The sequence below is a fragment of the Musca domestica genome, unplaced genomic scaffold (assembly GCF_030504385.1).
Source record: "Musca domestica strain aabys unplaced genomic scaffold, Musca_domestica.polishedcontigs.V.1.1 68, whole genome shotgun sequence".
In the NCBI taxonomy this organism is placed as follows: Eukaryota; Metazoa; Arthropoda; class Insecta; order Diptera; family Muscidae; genus Musca; species Musca domestica.
The window spans coordinates 1,893,014-1,916,387 of NW_026712379.1; the positions used below are offsets into that span (position 1 = coordinate 1,893,014).

General features: G+C 35.9%; 2 protein-coding genes across 2 annotated transcripts; one reads left to right on the top strand and one right to left on the bottom strand.

Moving 5' to 3' along the window:
- Positions 1-5,652: 5,652 nt before the first annotated feature.
- Positions 5,653-8,181, bottom strand: LOC131805958 (epidermal growth factor receptor kinase substrate 8-like). Its single transcript, XM_059129770.1, has 6 exons — positions 8,069-8,181; positions 7,660-7,976; positions 7,450-7,593; positions 7,214-7,370; positions 6,106-7,154; positions 5,653-6,047 (listed from the first exon to the last, which is right to left on the bottom strand). Exons 2-6 carry the CDS (start codon positions 7,942-7,944, stop codon positions 5,931-5,933), a joined length of 1,752 nt encoding a protein of 583 aa, XP_058985753.1. The 5' UTR covers positions 7,945-7,976; positions 8,069-8,181; the 3' UTR covers positions 5,653-5,930.
- Positions 8,182-13,380: 5,199 nt separating this feature from the next.
- LOC131805962 (uncharacterized) lies at positions 13,381-22,176 on the top strand. The gene is made up of 2 exons (XM_059129772.1): positions 13,381-13,617; positions 20,544-22,176. The coding sequence occupies exon 2, from the start codon at positions 20,545-20,547 to the stop codon at positions 21,211-21,213; it is 669 nt and encodes a 222-aa protein (XP_058985755.1). The 5' UTR covers positions 13,381-13,617; position 20,544; the 3' UTR covers positions 21,214-22,176.
- The last annotated feature ends 1,198 nt before the right edge of the window (positions 22,177-23,374 follow it).

Below are 23,374 nucleotides of genomic sequence, written 5' to 3' on the forward strand. Positions count from 1 at the left end.
GAGTATTGGACCTAAAATCGTCAAAATACGGAATAAAGGGGGGTTCTGATATATGGGGCCAATACGAAGACCTGGATCTTCATGCACAATTTTCTGTCAGAGACAGTAGTTCCCATTACGAACTCTAAATTCCCAATTTGAAACTACTCCGGTGAATAATGACGCTAAAATCATCAAAATACAAATTTGAAACAATTCCGGTGAATAATGTCGCCAAACCATCAAAATACCAAATATCCGGAGGTACCGTTATATGGGGGCAATATGAAAACGTGGACCTATAAGGCCAATTTACGAACTTAACCTGCCTACTGGCAAAATAAACATGTGTGCAAAATTTTAGCCTCTCATCACAATTTGTTCGAAAGATAGTGTTATTACATCGCTAAATTGACTTAGGATTTTACGCTGATCAAAAATATATATATATATATATATATATATATATATATATTGTTGAGTATGACTTGAGTATTTCGAGGAGTTACAAACGGAATGGTGGAAGTATAAAAACAGAAATTTTCAATGCGATAAACTTAAAAAGTGGTGCATGGAAACGAATCCTTCAAAAAAAGGTTTGGAAAGTCTTTTATCAATATTAAAGGAAGAAGATCCAGACTTTCCGCGCACTAAAGAAGCTTTGGTGGGCAGAGAAAAAAATATGTTAACGAGAAATGTCGCCCCTGGAATTTATTGTTATATTGGCATAGAAACACAACTACGAAAAGTTGGTCTCATTTTGGAAAAGTATGCGGAAGTCGAACTAGATATAAATGTCGATGGAATTCCATTGTTGTGGCCAATTTTTGCAGAATCGTCAGTCAGGAGAAAACAAAACCGTTTGTTGTTGGATTAAATTTAATTAAATATCGTTTGTAGATTGAATTGTGCTTTATTTTGTTAATAATAAATGAATGCATCAAAAAAGTAACGTTTTTAAATACTTATTCTATTACAAGCATTTTCTTAAAATTCTTCAAATGATCTCAAAAGAACTCATCGTCTTCTAGTTTTTTTATTTGGTTCAAATGCCAACATATAGCACAGAAAACCCAATATAATGCAGTGATTATATGGTTCAAATGTTGCCATATAGTCCCAAAAGAACTACTTAGTCAATATAGTCATGGTCTACTGGTACTTCTCCTATGACAAGCCTATGTTAAATGTCCATAGGAAATTACATTGGTTTGTGTATGCTTTTGCACTAGTACTGGTGACAATGTCACCACCCAGCGGGACTTTTGTCAACCAGTTGAGAAAATCGTTAGTTATTAATGCATTATTCTACAACTAACTACAAATTGGTTGAAAAGTCATCTGGACATCAAAAAGCTAAGTAACCACTACTGGATCATATTCAGATGACTTTTCAACCAATTTGTAGTTAGTTGAAGAATAATGCATTTATGAACTGATTATAAGTTGGTTGTAAATTCATCTAGAAGTCAACCAATTTGAACGAAAAACAGGTCTAAAAATAAAGGTGACCGGTTATATCAAAATACTTTGAAATAATTCGCATAATACATTTCCAAAAATACTTCGATATAAATGCAACATAAAATAATACAAGCTAGTGCAGCTAGCCTCAATACATAAGTACATATGCTTAAAAAAACAGTGCAGCCAGGGTATCTTCAAATAGAAAAAAAAAAGATTTGGATTATAAAACTAGTAAAAAAGCTGTAAGTTCGGCCGGGCGGAACTTTCAATACCCTCCTCCATTTGGTACAAATTTGGCAATTTCCAAAAAAAAATTAAATCCGTTAAAAATTCTATTTAAATCTTAAAAACACCGAATGCCTATACGACGACGTGGACCTGTATAGGCAACTTTTGTCATAAGTTATTACAATATTTAAATGCGAAACTTGAAGAAAAATCTGTTAATAATTTAGCTTAAATCATCAAAATACCGAATATAGGGGGTACGGTATATGGGGGCTATACGAAGACGTGGATCTACATGGCCCATTTCCTTTTTGTGCTGCCGTATCTATTACGAATATCAAATACCAAATTTGAAACGATTTCGTTAAATAATGTCGCTAAAATCATCAAAATACCGAATATCGAGGGTACCGCTATATGGGGGCTATACGAAGACGTGGACCTACACAGATTATTTTCAGTCTTAGGCTGTGGTATCCATTACGGACTTCAAATGCCAAATTTGAAAAAAATCCGTTGAATAATGTCGCTAAAATCATCAAAATACCGAATATCGGGAGGTACCGTTATATGGTTATGATAACTTGGACCTACATGGCCCATTTGCGAACTTAACCTAGCCTACTGGTAAAATATACATGTGTGCAAAATTTTAGCCTTCTATCTCAATTTGTTCGAAAGATAGCGTGATTACAATAGACAGACAGACGGACAGACACACAGACAGACAGACGGATATGGCTAAATCGTCTTAGAATTTTACGTTGATCAAGAATATATATACTTTGTTGGGTCTGACATGAGTATTTCGAGGAGTTACAAACGGAATGACAAAATTAATATACCCTCCATAGTATGTTGGAGGGTATGAAAATAAATAAATAAAACTTTTTAACAAAGAAAGAAAAGAAATTGGTTTGTAGTTAGTTTAAAAGTAACTAGTTTATATTTAGTTTCAAAGTAATACAGGAATGAACAATTGTCCACTGCCTAGCTCATCGCCTTAGGGTAAAGGAAACATTAGAACCGTTATATGGGGGCTATACCAAAGCGTTTAACTATAAATTCAAAGTTTCGCACCGGAGCAAGAACCCATTATGATCAACAAATACCAATTTTCAGACAACTCCGTGAAAAAGTGTGGCAAAAATTATCAAAATACCGAATATGGGGATGTACCGTTATGTGGGGACTATACCAAAACGTGGACCGATAAATCTCATTTTCAATACCAACCATCCAAGACACAATACAAAATATTCTGCTAAATTTTGACGCTCTACGTCAAATAATCTGGGCTGTATCGTGATTTCAACAGACAGACGGACATCGTTAAATCGACTTAGAATTTTATGCTGGTTATGAATATATATACTTTATGGGGTCTATGACGAATATTTAGGGATGTTACAAACAGAATGACAAAGTTAATATACCCTTCTTTCCAAGATGGAGGGTATAAAAATAACTAGTTGTGGTTTTTTTAAAACTAAGCTTAAGTTTGTTTTAAACCAATTTATTTCCACGCAGGGCAGTGAAATACTACAATTTTACTAAAAATGCTCGCTGCAGGGGTGCAACACACTTGAAATAATAACATTTATTGTTCTTTCTTTGTTTCTATTACACTGTGACACAAAATGGTGGTCCACCCACAAGTCAAAGAATTTGAGGATGAAAGAATTTGATTGACATATTAAGAACCCCGAAGTGAAGATTAAGATTAAAGCGAGTTCAATATGTTACTTATGACCCTGAAGTGCATCAAGATATCGTGTTATATATCTGTTTCCAGCTTCTATAGCTTATTTCCAAGCCAACATGTCATTCGTCTAATCGAATGGGAACTATTTTAAATTCGATCGTCCTTTTCGTTCTTCATTTCTTGAGCTGGGAAATAAGTACCACCAGAAGAGAGTCTTCAACAACAAAATGTTCTGCAAAAGTGTTGTCATAACATTTTATATAAAATGGTCACGGAGAATCTATGAAGACAAAAATTCATTTGCGGCATTTATTATTATTATTATTATTATTATTATTATTATTATTATTATTATTATTATTATTATTATTATTATTATTATTATTATTATTATTATTATTATTATTATTATTATTATTATTATTATTATTATTATTATTATTATTATTATTATTATTATTATTATTATTATTATTATTATTATTATTATTATTATTATTATTATTATTATTATTATTATTATTATTATTATTATTATTATTATTATTATTATTATTATTATTATTATTATTATTATTATTATTATTATTATTATTATTATTATTATTATTATTATTATTATTATTATTATTATTATTGTTATTATTATTATTATTATTATTATTATTATTATTATTATTATTATTATTATTATTATTATTATTATTATTATTATTATTATTATTGAAATATATTTTTTATTAGTCGTAAGAAAAACGATAACTCCCCGCGACAATGTATAATGAGCATCATAAATATTTTTACTTTATTTATATTTTTCTTCTTCTTTATTTAACAAATTTATGGACATTAAGAACTTTGTAATCTTTGCCTTGCCTATTCATATCACTTCACACTAACAGCAATCGAAAACTCAAGGACAATTTCAAACTAAGAATCTCCATTTAGATTTGAGAACATGGCCGGTTTATGTATGTCGAAAGAAAATAAATGCGAAATAGAACGAGTAAAAAAGCAGTAAGTTCGGTCGGGCCGAACTTTGAATACCCTCCACAACTTGAAACGAATTAAAAAATCAAAAAAAAATCCATTAAATATTCAGTTAAAATCTTTAAAAGATCTAATATCGGAATTTGCCGATATATGAGGGATATACGATATCGTTAACCTATAAAGAGAATTCTCTGTCAGGGGGTACAGTGCTCACAAAGAACTCCTTGTGTAGAATTTCAGACAATTCCGTTAAAAAATGTGACTAAAATAATCAAAATACCGAATATCGGGGGTACCGTTATATGGGGGCTATACGATATCGTGAACCTATATAGACAATTCTCTTTCAGGGGGGTAAAGTACCCGAAACGAACTCCTTGTGTGAATTCAGACAATTCCGTTGAAAAATGTGGCTAAAATCATCAAAATACCGAATATCGGGGGGTACCGTTATATAGGGGCTACACGATATCGTGGACCTATATAGACAATTCTCTGTCAGGGGATAAAGTGCTCACAAAGAACTCCTTGTGTAGAATTTCAGGCAATTCCGTTTGAAAATGTGGCTCAAAATCATCAAAATACCGAATATCGAGGGTATTGTTATATGGGGGCTATATGATATCGTGGACCTATATGAACTATTCTCTTTCAGGGGGTAAAGTACTCTCAAGGGACTTCTTGTGTGGAATTTCAGACAATTCCATTGAAAAATGTGCCTAACATCATCAAAATACCGAATATCGGGAGGTACCGTTATATGGGGGCAATACGATATCGTGGACCGATATAGCCCATCTTCGAACTTGACCTGCCTGCAGACAAAAAACAGATCCGTGCAAAAGTTTAGCTTCATATCTTAATTCGTTTTGACTGTAGAATTTTACGCTGATCAAGAATATATATACTTTGTTGGGTCTAAAATGATTACTTCGATGAGTTACAAACTGAATGACGAATTTAATATACCCTCCATACCATGTATGATGGAGGTTATAAAAATAAATTCTATGTGAATTTTTCAAATTTTTGAGATATTTTGAATATTACAAAATTTTAAAAAAAATACGTCTAGAGAGAGTTTTTCGACAGTTCTTTCGACATACATAAACCAGCGTTTTAATTATCGAATCATATAAAACAAAAATGTCGTATGACCAAGTATGCAAAATGGCGTTAGAATCGAAGAAAATACTAACAGATTGTGTTGATGACTTCATGAAATCTAAATCTTAATATCAATAACAAATGTTTTCTGAATAAAAGTTCAAAGTTAGTAATTTGTTTTTCTTATAAATGTTAGTTTTGGATTTAAGGTTTATTTATTAATATATTGAATATTAAATGTGTGTAAATATGTTTATATTAAAATACATTGTATATGTCTTGTCTTTTTATAAAATTCATCGTTTCTTTTTAAAGTAACAGTGCCAATAACCTCTTTTTGGCACTGTACATGCTACAATTATAAGGATATTAGATACATACATATATCAAAAAACTATTTGTTAATAACAATATTTCGAATGACAATTTTTTTGTTTCCGGTCACATCAACTCAATTTTTGTGAGACGAAGACGAAACATAAACCGGGGCCACAATTGTACTGGGTATATGACCTACATTACCGTTTACATTTCGAACCTTCCACCATTTCCTCGAATCATCAATAATCTAGACGAAATATACATATCAATAGTGTTATTAATAATAAGTTGTTATATTAGTTTACCTCTAAATATTCTCCTTTGACAACACTCAATTCCTTGTCGTTGTTTGCAATGCGCGGATAACACACAACAACTACTTTTGATCCCTTCATACGGAGTTGGTTTAGCCACTTTTCATTCAGTGTATCCATTTCCATCGGTGAATGTCGAGCTTTGAATTTTCCTAAATGTTGACTCGAGGAGTGTGGTGCATTGTCACTCATATCTTCTCCGGGAATATTTTGGATTTGCATTCCTCCTAGCACTTGCTCCTGTGATCGCATAACGTCTTGAACTTGGTTGACTTCGATCTCCTCACCAATGGATGGATCAAAGTTTCTTTGCTCTGACATTTTGTTTTTGTATTTGTAGCCAGATAACATATTGAGACGTGACGTTGATGTTCCTGGTAAATGGCTATAATCGATTTGCTGTTCATCTGCCAGCCCATATTGGTCTGGCCGTGGCAAGGGAAACTCATTGCCGCCCATATTATGAGATGGTCTATTATAGCCTCTAATGTTACTCATATCTTCCCTTTCACACCATTGTTCAGCTGGAGTTATCCAGGATGCACCTAGTGACTTCCACAGTTCCGTTTCTTTGCTACTGACACAGTTCATTAAGAATTGTATTGTGTCGCTGGTTAGCAATGGCTCAATTACATTCGAAGCAATTTGGGACTCAGCATATGTATCACGCGCAGCCTCAACGATCAACGCAAGAGGTGTAAAAAGAAAATGAACCAGTTCCGGAGCATTGGGGTCATGAATATGAGACTTAAGTTTCGACAGCAAATTGAAAGACAACTTGAATTTGGCCAAAATGTCGACGAATTCTTGTTCGGAAGGAGGGCGTGTATGCAAGTTCAAAAGGCCATCGCCAATTTCACGTTTCTTGTATTTCCTCCTCTCTATCTCCCGTACAGCAGCTGCAGTGTGTTGCAGTCGAGCAATAAATTTCTCGATATCATCAAAGCAACTATTTAAAAGGTTGACTTCCCGCTCATACTTCTCACTTACGATGTCCTCAAACATTCGAGATTCAGCGTTTGCGCCAACGTTGGCACTATCTAATTAGACAAATTGGTCAGTAGGTCTTATTTCAAATAGAACTATAATAGGTACTTACAAAGTTCTCGTGTATTTTTGTAGAAATCAGATTCTTCGGTCTTTCTTAAACTTATGGCCTGATTAGAGTATGTTGTTGGTGAGTCTGTGCGACCAGAGCTGTTATTCAGAAGATATTTAATATCTTCAACTAAATGCACCGCCGATATGCTCTGAGACTATTTCAATAATGCCAGAACAGTAAATATGTATGTAAGTTAGAAAATTGTATAGAGAATTTTTGGCTAAAGACCTTACTTGGAATATATGCATCTCTGACTGAACTCCATCTCCGGCCGAGACAATGAAAACTAGAACATTGTTATACAACTCCAGTACATCGTCCGATGTAAATGCCGTTGGACTCTCTATCAAGTAATATGGGAATCTTTCGATTAATTCCTGAAAAAGTAGACAAATGCTTTATTGGTTTTCGTGTCATTTCTTTTCTTTGTGTGGCTTACTCACCCCCGTCTCAAAATCAGTTATGAGCACACTGTTTTTGTCCAAACACAACTTCATTTTTTGCGACCATATACCTGTGTTCTTTTCCATTTGTAGAAGTCGTCGCATTCCATCAATCGGAGTGACAATTCCAGCGTCTTCGTTCACTGTAAACGTGGCTAAATGTTCCATAATATGACTGGGATTTTCTTGGTATCTACCACTGTGGTGTGGTCTTTGGCCATCCTCCATTTCTTTGCTGCTGCTTTGTCTTGCAACATCCCCCTCGTTATGCCGAAAATGTGACATCGTGATTATATTGAGTCTGTCAATTGCACTTGCTACGTAATAAATTCACATATTTCAATATTCCATTGCAACAGGTAGTCATTTCTCTTGGTCAAAAGTGATACACACAAAATTTCTGTCTTACCTGAAAAATTCTTCACTACCAATAAATGGAAACCCGTTAGGAAGTGAACAGAAACCGTACGAAAGCAGGTAATGCGTTTTAAGCCAAGTAACTAACATATTGTAATGTAACATAACGCGTGCGTAGCGTCAAATATAGAAAAGTATACGAGGTTTTAATCATATCTTTTATGAAGGTAAAATGGAATTCATGATTAATATACATATATAATTAGTTTTTAAATCTAATATTACTGAAAATAAAACAAGGCCTTTTTAAGATGGGAAGTAAATTGAAATTAGGGTTAATTATTGACAAATTCTAAAAAAATAGCAGCCGTTAGAAAATTAAATTTCACTTTTTACTTACTACAAAACATTTTATGAATAACTAACTTCAGTAATTAATTTGCAAGTAGCTAAGATACTTGAATTTAAATGTCTGTATATGTGAAGTTAACTATATATTAATTCGGCTTGGGGGTTATAAAAAGTTTCAAGTCTTTATGAAAATAATTCATTTATCATAAAAATTAAATAAATGGTTTTCAATGATTGTTACCCAGATACGTTTTGAATTTTTATCACAATGATTTAATTTAATTTTAATTTTTAATTTAATTTAATTTTTTTAATTTAATTATTAACCATTTGCTATATATCGGGTATACTTTTTTTACCATAAAATCTCTGACAACTATACATTGAGAGGAAGTATATGAAATTATTAAAATTAACCAATTTCGGAATATGACTTTACTATCAACATCTTGCTATTGAATTATATGTTTTATAGTTTTTTCTACCTTTTAGTTAATCTACCATAGTTTTAACATTACAAGACTTCCATAAGAAAAAATTATTTTCAGTCACTTCTATGCCCCTATCATGGCAGAATAATACAGGTAACATCAAGTGCTGTTGTACAACGAACGTAACAACCATGGCAAAATAACTGAGGGTACAACAAAGCTACCACATTTTGTGTATGTGTGCGTATTGTTTTGAATAAAAAATATAATAAATTGAAATTATTTCAAAACAAAGTGTGCAATTTTGTGATAAAATTGTAATGTCCTACAATTTTAGATTCAACCCTTTAGAATAACCCCTAAATTCCATTCTTGTTTCGCGGGTTTCCCGAATATAAACATTTTATAAAAAAAAATAAAAATAAACAAAACCAGCTGTTGCATATTTAAGTCTATTTGAAGTTGAGCAACCTTTCTTATTGAGCCATGGTTACAACCATGGTAGAAGAATATAGGTAACATTGATATGTCGAAATTTTTAAAATGTTTTATCAAAAATAATTATATTTTAAATGCTTTCTTATACGACGCAAATCGGTGGTTGTTATATTATGATTTTTTCAACAATTTTTATAGATTCCAATTATTTTTCATTCAACATTTTCAATTCCAAAATCGGTTTGACAGTTCATTGTCCCAGCAGCTATGTCGATGCGAATACCTGTATTCTTCTACCATGGTCACAACTACATACAAATTTGTTTTTGTATCTTATTAACTTTATTTTGGCTTAAGGTCAATTGAAAAACATCAGTGTTTTATTTTTATAATTTTGATTTTTATTTTCCGATATTTCGACTGTCTTCGACAGTCATCTTCAGGGAAAAAAATTTTTATTGAGAAAAGCAACAGTCTTGTTTCACCGTCTATGCTAGCATAGACTATGCTATGCTATGCAGGTCAACAATAAAAAAACAACAACATTTGTTTTTGTACCTAATACAAGTGTCAGAGTTATATGTCTAAAAATTTAAACAAAAAATTACTTTTCAGTAAATTATTTTAATTTCAAAAATGTCAATTTTAGAATTTGGATTATTAAATTTAAAATGCAAAAGAATATTTCTTATAAATTAGGAGGTCAGGTTCAATACTCACTGCAGGAAAGTCAAACAGAACAGATTGGCAACTCACGGCCATAGTACATTAAAACAAACGTACTGTTTGTGTATTTCTGACGTTGAAAGGTTTGTGGTTCTGTTTTGTATCAAACAAGAAGAAGAATACAGGAATACAATTTAAATGTTTTTTCAAACATAAGTAGATTTTTTACGTTTTCTTATACTATGTCATTCGGAGGCTATTATAATTCGCTATTTTCAACAATTTTTACAAATTTAAATAATTTTTCATTCAACATTTTCAATTCCAAAATTGGTTTAACAGTTCATTGTCCCAACAGCTGTGTCGACGCGTCTACCTATATTCTTCTACCATGTTTTGTATGAAGTACAAAACGATTGAAAAAATTAAAAAAGTTTGTGACTTCGTGTGAGCGGTACGTTAATCGTTTCGTTTGTTTTCGTTCGCTGCTTAAAATTGTATTTTCCCATGACACATTTTTTCCATGCAGACTGTCATCAATGTGAATAAACACTTATTTTTCAACATAACAAACAAACATTATCTGAGCGGCATTTATACATAATCCCATTGGGTTAAACCATAGACAAATTAAGATATAGACAACGAAAAGTTAGTTTTGTCTTTTTATCCAGGTGGCTCTCATCATGTTTTGCATAGTCAAGATGCTGATTTACGCGTTCAACCCACTCGACTTCGAAAACACATTTTATCGTTTTTCAAGAATTTCACTTTATTATTCCGGAATTTTTTGATATCATCACGTACTTTTCACATTTCTTTTATTATGGAACAATTTTTAACTGACAAATATCTTACAGTTTTTGTTATTTTTAATGTTTTAGAATTGAGTGACTTCAATATTCCCACTCAAACCCCTGAAACGATATAGACGACATCTGCTGATTCGATTTTTTTCGAAGATAAACGGTGAGAGCATTTCGTTGTCTATATCTTAATTTGTCTATGGTTAAACTTCATAGTATAAATCATGGCAGAAGAATACAGGTAGATGCATCAACGCTTGGGAGCATTGATATGTCAAAAAAATTTAAATGTTTTTTCAAATATAAGTAAATTTTTATACGTTTTCTTATACTACGTCATTCGGAGGCTATTATAATTCGCGTTTTTCATCAATTTTTGCAAATTTAAATAATTTTTCATTCAACATTTTCAATTCCAAAATTGGTTTGACAGTTCATTGTCCCAGCAACTGTGTCGACGCGTCTACCTATATTCTTCTACCATGGTATAAATGCACTGTCTTTACTCTTTCTAATCTATTCATTACAACTAGAAAATGCAAAATGATTTAAAACGATATGTAGATGGAGCTCTTGGGCATAAATAAGATTTTAGTGATGCCAAGTTCATATAAATATGTCACTGGTGTGTGCCCTGGCAAGTCAACAAGCCACAGGGTGACATTTTCAAAAAACAATGTATGGCTCGTATTTTTAAACTTGTGTATGATGGACTTTAGTGGAACAATTAAAGTGCACTTTATTGTCTACAAAATTAGAAAAATGTATTTTATATTGAGAGCCATCTACATCTTAAAATTAATGCCTTAGTTGTGGTGAATACTCGCTTAATATGAAAATGCGATTTATATTAAAGGGTAGCACGAGACGAATTGTTTGAATTGAGTTTTTTCGACACACGAACATTTTTTAGGAAATCATGTCCTAAGTATTTGACCGAAATTGGCACCCAACATAATCGACCTGTTTGATTTATTTATGCCAAAGGTTGGATCGTGTCATGGTTGACTGCAACTTTTGTATGATGTTCTACAAAAGCAGCATTTCAACGATAACAGCGAACTATGTCGTCGGCATTGTTAGGTGTTATTTTGTTATTTAAATTTGAAAGGCTTGATGCATCAATGATCCCATGCGTTGAGCATCTACCTGTATTTTCCTACCATGGTTACAAGCGTGGCTCAACAAGAACAGTTGCTCAAATTCAGATAAAAAAGCAACTCCATACTGGAGCCTTATTGTGTCAATTCGATTTTTAAATATGCAACAACTGATTTTGTTTTTTTTATACCCTCCACCATACATAGTATGGAGGGTATATTAAGTTCGTCATTCCGTTTGTAACTCATCGAAATAATTATTTTAGACCCAACAAAGTATATATATTCTTGATCAGCGTAAAATTCTAAGATTTAGCCATGTCTGTCCGTCTGTTGTAATCACGCTACAGTCTAAACGAATAAAGATATGAAGCTAAAATTTTACACAGATCCCTCTTTTGTCTGCAGGCAGGTCAAATTCGAAAATGGGCTATATCGGTCCACGATATCGTATAGCCCCCATATAACGGTACCCCCCGATATTCGGTATTTTGATGATTTTAGCCACATTTTTCAACGGAATTGTCTGATAATGCACACAAGAAGTTCCTTGTAGGTACTTTATGCCTTGGAAGAGAATTATCTATATAGGTAAACAATATCGTATATCCCCCAGATAACGGTAACCCCCAATATTCGGTATTTTGATGATTTTACCCACATTTTTCAACGGAATTGTCTGAAAATCCACACAAGGAGTACCTTGTGGGTACTTTATACCTCGGAAGAGAATTATCTATATAGGTCCACGATATCGTATAGCCCCCATATAAGGGTACTCCCAATATTCGGTATATTGATGATTTCAGACACATTTTTCAACGGAATTGACTGAAATTCCACACGAGTAGTTCATTATGAGCAGTTTACCCCCTGACATATATAGATTAACGATATCGTATATCCCCCATATAACGGTACCCCCGATATTCGGTATTTTGATGATTTTAGCCATATTTTCATATGGTATTGTCTGAAAATACACACAAGTAGTTCTTTGTGAGCACTTTAACCCCTGAAAGGTAATTGTCTATATAGGTCCACAATATCGTATATCCCCCCATATATCGGCCCCTTCCGATATTAGATATTTTAAAGATTTTAACAGAATTTTTAATGGATTTTATTTTTTGAAAATTTTCTAATATTGGGGGCATCCCCAAAATGTAATCCAAGATAGAGGGAAAATATTGTTTTATCCCAAAATTATACATTTTGTTTTTCACGTTAACGGAAAAAATCATATATGTTTAATTTAGATTGAAAATTATTGTTTTGCAACGTTAACAATGGGTTAACGCCTAATTACATGTAAATGATTAACATCGTTGAAATCTGTCAATGTCAACAGATTTCAACGAGTGGCGAATGGCGCCAACGCCGACTTACTTCATGTTGGGATCGTTGTTTTGGTTATTAACTCTCTTCTTCTATCGCCCCGATACGAACGAAGGCTCTCCCCCGCTATTGTGCAAAAAGGTAATATTGTTTACCAAAACCCTATTTATTTATTATTATAATAAAGCCTGGCTTTTGCCTTATTTATATTTAAAACTAACCCCGCTATTGTGTTTTTATTTATTCTATTTTGTATTGGTTTGCTTTGCATATTCCCCCTTTACCCCGCATTGGCGCAAACATTGGTCACTTCGTACCGGATTACGAGCCCTTGGTAAAAAGAAGTTAATCGTTTCTTCTTTTTTCTTTTCACAAAGCAAACTTCATCATCACCATCAACAAAAATACAGTCCACACAATCATCGTCATCATCATCTTTATCATCATCTCGTTTCCATTAAAAACAACCAGGTACGTAAAGTGAAAAAAAGTGCCTTGTGAAAAAAAATAATAAAATTCTATTGAAAAAGAATTTTCGAAAAATTTGTGTAAAACAACAACAATTCGTGTCGTTTATTTGTTCAGTGGCCGTTTTACAACGCGTCGCGTACCCCGTTCCCCCGCCGTCTAGTTTTGCAAATATTGTTTTGCCGTCGGCATTCGACAAAAAATCATAGAAAACAAATAAATCAAAATAATTGTGAAAAAAAGTGTATTTTTTGGCTTTTCTAGTGAAAATAAAATATTGTTGTCGGGTGTCATTTTAATGTACGTTAAATTTCCTATCGATCGGTATAGTTGAAATTAAAAATTGTTAAATTTTTTGCAAATTTGCATTTTTGATAATTAAAATATTCATTAAAAATCACCCCCAAAAAATACACGCAGCAATTACATTGGTTTGTTTGGTTGTTCGCTAACCATCGATATACAAACATACAAACGCAGTAATAGGCACACCACTGATGATCACTGCTTGGTCGGTCAGCCACACATAAGCGTATACATACATACGTTTGGTCAGACGTTTGATATTTTTCTATCGTTCGTTGCATTACAGGTGAACCGTGATAAAACGACCTGTAATATAATATATGAAAAATTTTTGATTTTTGTTTGGAATAATTATTAATGGTAATTGGGTGTAATAAAACGACGTTTTTGGAAAAATTAAATAACGCGTGCACCCTACGATCGGTCAATACGACTTTTTAGTAAAAAGTGTTAAAATTGATATTTTTCGTGCGGAATTTGAAATTTTTAATTAATTTTGGAGATTTTGCTCAGAAATTTTATTGTTGATAAATATTTATTGGAAAATCACGCTACATTCGGTAGTTTAGTTGCCTAAATTGTAGTTAACTTTTGAAATAAAATCGAAATAATCTCTATATTTTCGTTAGAAAATATTAAAAATTAAAATATTTTAGATTTTTTGTGCGCGAAAATACGGTTTTTTGGAAAATTACCGGTAAAATATACAATTTTTAGAAAATTTGATAATTTGTATATATATTTATCGATATATTTTTTGAATATTTTATATTTACTTATTGATTTTCTCACATTTTTGTTGGTACCTTATTATCGGTGGCTAAATATCTCATTGGAGATTATAATTTTGAAATTTATAGTTCAAATTTTGATTTTTTCACTATTGTGTGAGAGGTTCAAGGCAATAATTTCGCGGAAGTTTTCAAGTTTTTTGGCCCTATAGTGCGGTTTTGTTAAATTCTTGGCATCTTTCGGTACGTTCCTTGAACATTTAACAAATTTGGACGATTTTTTGGACATTTTTGAGTTTGTTGATAATTTTGCGTTGTTACTCCTTCGTATATTGTGCGAAGTCGAATTTGGTTTTTGGTTATTTTTTATAGCAAATCGTGCTTTAGTTGTTTTTCTCTTACTTATTGTAGTAGAGACTTTGTAAAAACCTTTTAAAATGCCTTTGACTCCAATTGATATGTTTATCAGAGCTTCGGATGCTCTCGTAAAGTTTAACGCTAGCTTTGAGTCTATGCGTGATGAGGAATTGGATTTCCAGTATTTAAAATCCCAAATGAATGGACTAGAGAACTTGTGGGAAAGAGTGCAGGAAAAATTTGAAAAAGGCTGTGATTTTATGATGACGTCTGTAGATACGTCAAAAGAAGAAATAGATGCTGTCGATCAAAAGTATCATGCATCTTTTCAACTGTATCTGAGATGCCAGGCTGCAATTAATAGGAAGTTAGATCAATTTAAAAGGACTCGTTCTTCTTCTATTAATTCAAGCGTTAGTGGTTCTGTAGCGTCTTTGTTAGAAACCCCGGGTGAAACCCTACAAAAATCACCGAATCCAATTATGCCGAAAACGTCGGTTGAAACGCGAAACCAATTGAATGTTTCGAATCAGGCTTCGCTCGAAAATCCTTCTCAAATTCAGACTCCGCTTACCTCTATTGTGGGGAATAGTAGTGCGAGTTTTCGAACTTTGGATTCTGTTTCAAATTCAGATGTTGTACATAATCTAGCTCTGCCGCCTTGTGACACAGATGTTTTTGAAGGCGATTTCCACTCATGGCCAACGTTTAGGGATTTGTTTACCGCTGTATATATTAATAATGCTCGTCTAAGCGACATTGAAAGACTTTGTCATTTGGTCCGGAAGACGACAGGGGAAGCTCGCGAGATAGTGTCAAAGTTTCCACTCACTAATCGTAGTTTTGCGCCGGCTTGGAAGGCTTTGATCGAAACTTATGACAATCCTCGACTTCTTGTTCATAACCAGTTGAAGGTTTTATTCGATATTCCTGCTCTCTATAGTGAGACTAGTTCAGGATTAAAGACGATTCAACGCGGTATAAATGGTTGTTTAACTTCGATGGTAATTTATGATGTTAAAACTGAAAATTGGGATCCGATTCTTGTGTTTCTGTGTCTCCAACGACTGCCAAAACTTACTCAGACCCTTTGGGAGCAAAGTGTAAAGGATAAATCCTCTCTTTCGTCTTGGAAAGACTTGGATGCCTTTCTCACTGAGAGAATTCGTACGCTCATGTGTCTTCATGACATGCGTGGCACAGATAGGTCGAAGCAGTTAAGTAGTAGAAAAGTTCAAGCGCATGTTTCTAATGTTAATGTCCCTAAATCGCCTAGTTCTCCCCGTGCTTCGAAAGGTCCACATTGTGTCATTTGTCAAAATCAACGTCATAAATTGTATGACTGTCCCCGCTTTAAGAGCTTAAAACCCGTTGATCGGTATAAAGTAATGAAACGCCATCATCTTTGCATGAACTGTCTTCGTAGCGGTCATGAAGTAAAGAAATGTGATAGCAAACGTCGTTGTTCGAAGTGCAATAAGGCACATCATACATTGTTGCATCGGGAAGATATTACATTGGGTAATTCGTCTCAAACTTCCACCGTGACTTCTAACGTATCCCCAAATTCGAGCTCTAGGCAATCCAATTCGGGAAACTGTGTAGCATCCACATCGGCTGGATGTGTACCTCGTCAAGTGTTTCACGCCGCACAGAACAAAGCTGTACTTTTGGGTACGGCAATGGTGAATATCGTTCACGACGGTGTTCTGTATCCTGCTAGGGCGCTGATAGATCCTGCGTCAGAGTCCTCTTTTATTTCAGAGCGACTCCAAAATCGTTTGAAGCTTCCCGTATCCCCTGCTAATGTTGTTGTATCAGGAGTAAGTTGTTCGCTTTCGGCTACTGCTAATAAAGCTTGCAGTATAAGAATTAGCAGTCCATTCGACACATCTCTGTTATTGGAAACAAGTGTGTTAGTGTTGTGTGCCATTTCAGGAAATCTTCCGTCATTTGTGGCAAATTCAGATTTGAAGAAGCAAATCCCCGACCTTCGCTTAGCTGATGTAAATCTTTTTGAACCTCGACCTGTAGATCTGTTGTTAGGAGCCGATCTTTACCCCAAAATAGTTTTAGATGGTTGTCGTCCGATTTTGTCTGGAGCTTTACTGGCTCAAAACTCCGTGTTTGGCTGGCTTGTCACTGGTCCTATTCCAGCAGCACAAGTCCGAACTTTCGCCACTACTATTGACGTAGCAGAGGAAGATAAACTTAACCACACATTGTTGAGATTCTGGGAACTTGAGGAAACTCCCAAAAGAAAAATATTATCCCCATCGGACCGTTTCTGTGAGGAGAATTACGTTCGGACTACTCGTAGGAACTCAGAGGGTAGATATATTGTTACACTACCAATAAAAGCTGAGATTGGCGCTACTGGGTACTTGGGAGAATCTCGTTCAAATGTTCTTAAACAATTTTATCGCAACGAAAATTCGTTGATGAAGAAGCCCGACGTAAAAATAGTTTACGATCAAGTATTATCGGAATACTTAGAACTTGATCACATGAAGCCAATATCCGCAAATACTTCAAAGGAAGTCATTTCGTGTTATTTACCTCATCACCCTGTGATTAACTTAGAAAAGTCGACTACTAAACTCAGAGTAGTATTTAATGCCTCAAACAAAACTTCGAATGGGCAGAGTCTTAACGACATTTTGCACGTAGGTCCAACGTTACAGCAAGATTTGGTCCTTTTAATCCTCCGTTGGCGGGTCTTCAAATTCGTTTTCAACTCTGATATTACCCAAATGTATAGGCAAATCCGCGTAGATCCCAAGCATTCACCTCTTCAGAGAATTTTATATCGTGATTCGACGACGAAGCAGGTTTTAGATTATGAACTTCAGACGGTCACATTCGGTGTAAATTGTGCACCATACTTAGCAATTCGGACGCTTTTACAACTGGCAGATGATACTGAGTCAGAATTCCCCCTAGCAGCGCATATTTTGCGAAATTGTATGTACGTTGACGATGTTTTAGCTGGAGCTCATGACATTGAGACTGCATTAGCAGCTAGGGACCAGTTGATTAGGGCACTCTCGTCGGCAAAGTTTGAGCTTAGAAAATGGACTGCCAATAATAGAGCTATTCTGGATCGTTTCCCCCCTGAGCATTTGGTTGACGCTCAATTGTTGTCGTTTGTAGAAGCTAGCAGTTCTAAACCTTTGGGTATAAGATGGAATGCGCGGTTAGATTGTTTCTACTTTGCAGTTAACCCTATTGTTAATAAATCCACCTACACTAAGAGGGAGGTTCTTTCGGCTATTGCGAAATTGTTTGACCCCGTTGGGTGGTTGGCTCCAGTCATTGTGACAGCGAAAATGATTATGCAGAAGGTTTGGCTGGATAATGTTGGTTGGGATGATTCACTTTTGGCAGCAACTGAGGCTGATTGGAAAAGGTTCGTGGAATCATATCCCCATGTAAACTCAATCCGGATTCCTAGGTTCCGACGCCTCGGAAAAGGCATACGCGGGGGTAGTCTATATGCGTGTTGAGTCCCCAGATGGAAAAATTTTCGTAAATTTGCTATCGTGCAAAACAAAGGTCGCTCCCTTAAAATCAATTTCATTACCCCGCTTAGAGCTTTGTGGAGCAGTTTTGGCGTCAGATCTTCTAAAAACTATAGTTCGGGAGATAGGTATCGAATTTCGTCAAATTTATTGTTGGACAGATTCCACTATAGTGCTAGCATGGCTGAAGAAAACCCCCTCCACATGGACAACTTTCGTTGCAAATCGTGTATGTCGGATACAGGAAAATGTTGGCAATCACAACTGGTATCATGTCAAATCAGAAGATAACCCCGCTGACATTGGAAGTCGAGGTATGTCTCCCTCAGAATTGTCTTCCTCCCGCCTATGGTGGCACGGTCCTAATTGGTTAGGTAAGAATAAATCTATATGGTCGAATCATAATCTGGCTACCCTTGATACTGACCTCGAAATGAGAATAGTTCAATCTCATTTTTCGTTCTTTTCGTCGACCTTTGAAGATATTTTGGCTAACTTTTCATGTTTGCGTAAAGCGTTTCGAGTCATTGCCTATTTGGTTAGATTTCTTCGCCAAACACATCCCCGGTATAGAAACCATTTTTGTTTTCCCTGCAAGCAAATTTCTTCATCAGAAATAAGTGACGTTCGCACTCGGCTGGTAATTATCGCTCAAAAGATGCATTTCTCTAACGAGTATATGAATTTAATGGACAAAAAGCCGTTAGATGGTAAGAGTTGCCTACTTCCCCTCAATCCTTTCGTGGATGAAAGCGGCGTCATGCGAATGAATGGTAGATTGGCACATTCACCCACGCTTTCCTATTCGGAGCGATTCCCGATAATCCTCCCCTATCGTAGTACTTTGGCTCTTAGGTTGGTCGAATATACTCACCTCAAATGTGTACACGGTGATATTCAATTGATGTTGCGTACTTTGAGATTGGAATATTGGATTCCACGTATGAAAAATCTCATTCGTTTTGTAGTTCGGCGTTGCAAAGTCTGCATTTTACTGAAAAAGCGCAGCTGCAGTCAATTCATGGCTGCACTTCCCCCAGAGAGAACAACTCTTGATCGGCCATTTACAAATACTGGCGTTGACTTCGCGGGTCCATTTGATATAAAATCTTACCTAGGTCGGTCTTGTCGCCTCACAAAGGGTTATGTATGTGTATTTGTTTGTTTCGCTACAAAGGCGATTCATTTGGAAGCAGTATCCGATTTGTCGACTGCTAATTTCATGGCCGCGTTGCATAGATTCATTGCTCGTCGTGGTTGTCCCCGTTCTATTTTTTCGGATAATGGAACAAATTTCGTTGGCGCTTCGCGGGAAATTCAGAGAGGTTTTAGAGAATTCCTCCAAGAAAGTGCTGGCTCAGTCTCCTCCACGTTATCAGATCATGGCCTATCGTGGCATTTTATACCTGCTGGTGCTCCTCATATGGGAGGGTTATGGGAGGCTGGAGTCAAGAGCTTTAAACTACATTTTCGAAAGCAAGCTCGAAATCTTAAGTTCACGTTCGAAGAATTAGCAACAGTTTTGGCTAGGATAGAAGCGTGTTTGAACTCGCGTCCTCTTTGTCCGATGTCGGACAGTTCGGACGAAATTGTCGCGTTAACGCCAGGACACTTCCTCATTGGGGCCCCTTTGTTAGCACCGCCTGAACCTCTCATCACAGAGCAACCATTAAGCTTAGTTAATCGGTTTAGAAAAGTTCAGGCCCTCGCCCACCAGTTTAGTTTGAGGTGGAAAGAGGAATATTTGAAACATTTACACATGAGGTATAAATGGAAATTTCCAGAGCGAGAGTTAGCCATAGACGATCTAGTTGTTGTTCGTCATGAACAGCTTCCGCCAACGTCGTGGAAATTAGGCCGTGTCGTAAATGTTCATCCGGGAACTGACGGTCACGTTCGAGTCGCGGACGTCCGAACCGAGAACGGCGTTGTAAGACGGCCCATCGCCAAGTTGGTCGTTCTGGCCGACGACCCTTCGATAAGTAATTAGAATGGTTCTCTTCTCGTTATATAGTATGTCGATGAAATTGTACACGGAAGACGAACTCTTGAATATTGATGACGTCAAAGCTACCCCGGATTGTCCCCCAACTGATACTACTTTGTCCTCTGCTGCCGTAGAAGCAGCCCTGGTGGAACCAATTGCTGCTGTGACAATATCTGAGCCTGGGTCCGAATCCAAACGGGATTCATCTGCGGCCCTCGCATCTGCTGTACCTATGCAAACCGAGTCCGAATCCTTATCGGTGGATTCATCTGCGGCTCCGGTCCCTGCTAACCCCAGAATTGAAAATTCGCGAACCGAGTCCGGATCTTCGGGTCCATCTGCGGCTCTGGTTGCCACTCCTCAGTCGTTGGAGGAGTCGGCCAAATTTAGTAGGTCCGAATCCTCTCGGGATTCATCTGCGGCCTCCCATAAATGTCGCCTTTGTGACCGCATGCACCCTTTGGATAGATGTAGCGACTTCCGCGTCATGAATGTTGACATGCGTCGTCGAGTTGTTGTTAAATTTAATGATTGCATACGGTGTTTAGCGAAATCCCACCAAGCCAGGGACTGTCAAAGTAAAAGAAAGTGTGCCGTATGCAACGAAGATCACCACACTCTTCTTCACGTTGATTCGAAGACCGTGGTTAAACCCACAAGTAATAGTCGGCGTCGTCCGCATACGTTCGCGTCATAGTCCTTACTATCGTCCGACAGAAAATGCTTCCCCCTCGCAGGTTGGACTGGTCGGCTTGTTGTCCCTCCAGTCTGGTATCTGCATTTCCCCGACTTTGTTAGTCAAAGTTGATGCTTTTGGCCGTCCCTCTATCGTGAGGGCGGTATTGGACCAATGTAGTAGGCAGAGTCAGATATGCTCCTCTTTGGTGCATAGTCTTCGTATCCCTACTTCAAGAATCGATGGTAGCCAAATATGTAGGCTTAGTCTCACCTCGATTTACGACCGGAGTCAGTCCTTGTCAATTGTGGCAGTGGTGACCCATCTGGACCATGCGCGTATGCCTACAGCGGCAATCCCAGAGCGCATAAAAGACTCCTTTCTTGGTCTTCCTTTGGCAGATCCTGATTTTAATAGGCCTGGTCGGGTGGCCCTGGTACTCGGGCCGGAAGTCTATGCCAGGGTTGTAACACATTGGGTGCATGCGACGCCAGGGTTACCGATAGCCCACTACACCATATTTGGTTGGGTATTGTCGGGCATATGTAACATATAGTGTTACACAATGTTGTTTGAAAAAATGAATTGAATTAAAAATAAAGAAATTGAAGATAAAAAAGAATTGAATTAAATTTAAAAAAAAAGAAACGAAAGAAAAATAGAATTATGTATTGTATTTTAGTTACAACATCCCAATATGTTGCAAGGTGGGCGGCATGTTTAATTTAGATTGAAAATTATTGTTTTGCAACGTTAACAATGGGTTAACGCCTAATTACATGTAAATGATTAACATCGTTGAAATCTGTCAATGTCAACAGATTTCAACGAGTGGCGAATGGCGCCAACGCCGACTTACTTCATGTTGGGATCGTTGTTTTGGTTATTAACTCTCTTCTTCTATCGCCCCGATACGAACGAAGGCTCTCCCCCGCTATTGTGCAAAAAGGTAATATTGTTTACCAAAACCCTATTTATTTATTATTACAATAAAGCCTGGCTTTTGCCTTATTTATATTTAAAACTAACCCCGCTATTGTGTTTTTATTTATTCTATTTTGTATTGGTTTGCTTTGCATATTCCCCCTTTACCCCGCATTGGCGCAAACAATATATGTTTTTATTATATTGTAAAGTAGACGGAATGAGGTTATGTATGGAACAAGATATTGTGCAGATGGTCGCCGCGGGTTAGCTGGCACACACGCGACCTTTTAATGACATTTTCAATTACCGTTTTGCATAAATACTGCGACATTTCATTAATGCAGCGTTTAAGGCCTGTATCGTCATCGACTTATTCGCGTAAACATCGACTTCAAAAAACAGCAAAGAAAAAAATCGAAATGTGTTACATCGCACAATCCAGCCGGCCAATTTTGTCATCAAAACACGAAATAACACGCCCGGTACTTACTGATACAGCAATTGTATTGTATCTCTGGCTGTAGGACTCGTGGCGCCGTGTTATTGAAACCACATTCCCTCCACCATGATACACTGAAATAAAGGTAACCTCATTTCTAATTAGCATTTCCAGCTCTGCATTTTCTGTAATATACCTTGTCAAATTTTACAGTATATAAACAATTCCCATCTCTGTTTTTGTGTGTATTCAATGGGTTTATGAATAAAGATTTTGACTATGAGGTGTTGTAAATTTGAAAAAAAATGTAAACATACAGGGTGAGATGAAAAAAATCTGCAACCAACTTCAGACTGCTGTCATTTCTAAACCACTCGTCCTACAGCTGTTAAAATTATTCCAGTGACAGCTCATTATATTGTTTACAAGCGTATAAAAGCATTTTGTTGAGAATTTTCCAGAAAAAAATGTTATTCGTCAAGGAATTCAAGCGTGATAGTGTGATTTCTTTATATTTGGTGGCTATCGTTAGAGCACTCCAGCATTTAAATGTGAATAAATCTTTTGTGTCTCGTACCATCGCTCGTTACCCTGATAATGGTAGCGTAACCCCGACGTCAAGGAAGGGGACGGAAGAAAACAGCAACATCGCAGAAATGCTTCGAAAAGTAAAGAAGCGACTTGATCTATACCCAGTGGCCGAAAAATGGCTCGTGAGCTGAACATATCGCAATATTCCATTCAGCAAATATTGAAAAATGAGCTCGGGGTAAAGCCATTGAAATTCCAAAAAGTGCAAGAACTTACACCCCAACA

Coding starts and splice junctions, on each gene's coding strand:
- LOC131805958 (XM_059129770.1), bottom strand. CDS start 7,944: ATGTCACATTTTCGGCATAACGAGGGGGATGTTGCAAGACAAAGCAGC. Junction 7,594..7,659: donor TAACTGATTTTGAGACGGGG/GTGAGTAAGCCA, acceptor CTACTTTTTCAG/GAATTAATCGAAAGATTCCC. Junction 7,155..7,213: donor CAAAAATACACGAGAACTTT/GTAAGTACCTAT, acceptor TTGTCTAATTAG/ATAGTGCCAACGTTGGCGCA.
- LOC131805962 (XM_059129772.1), top strand. CDS start 20,545: ATGTCGATGAAATTGTACACGGAAGACGAACTCTTGAATATTGATGAC.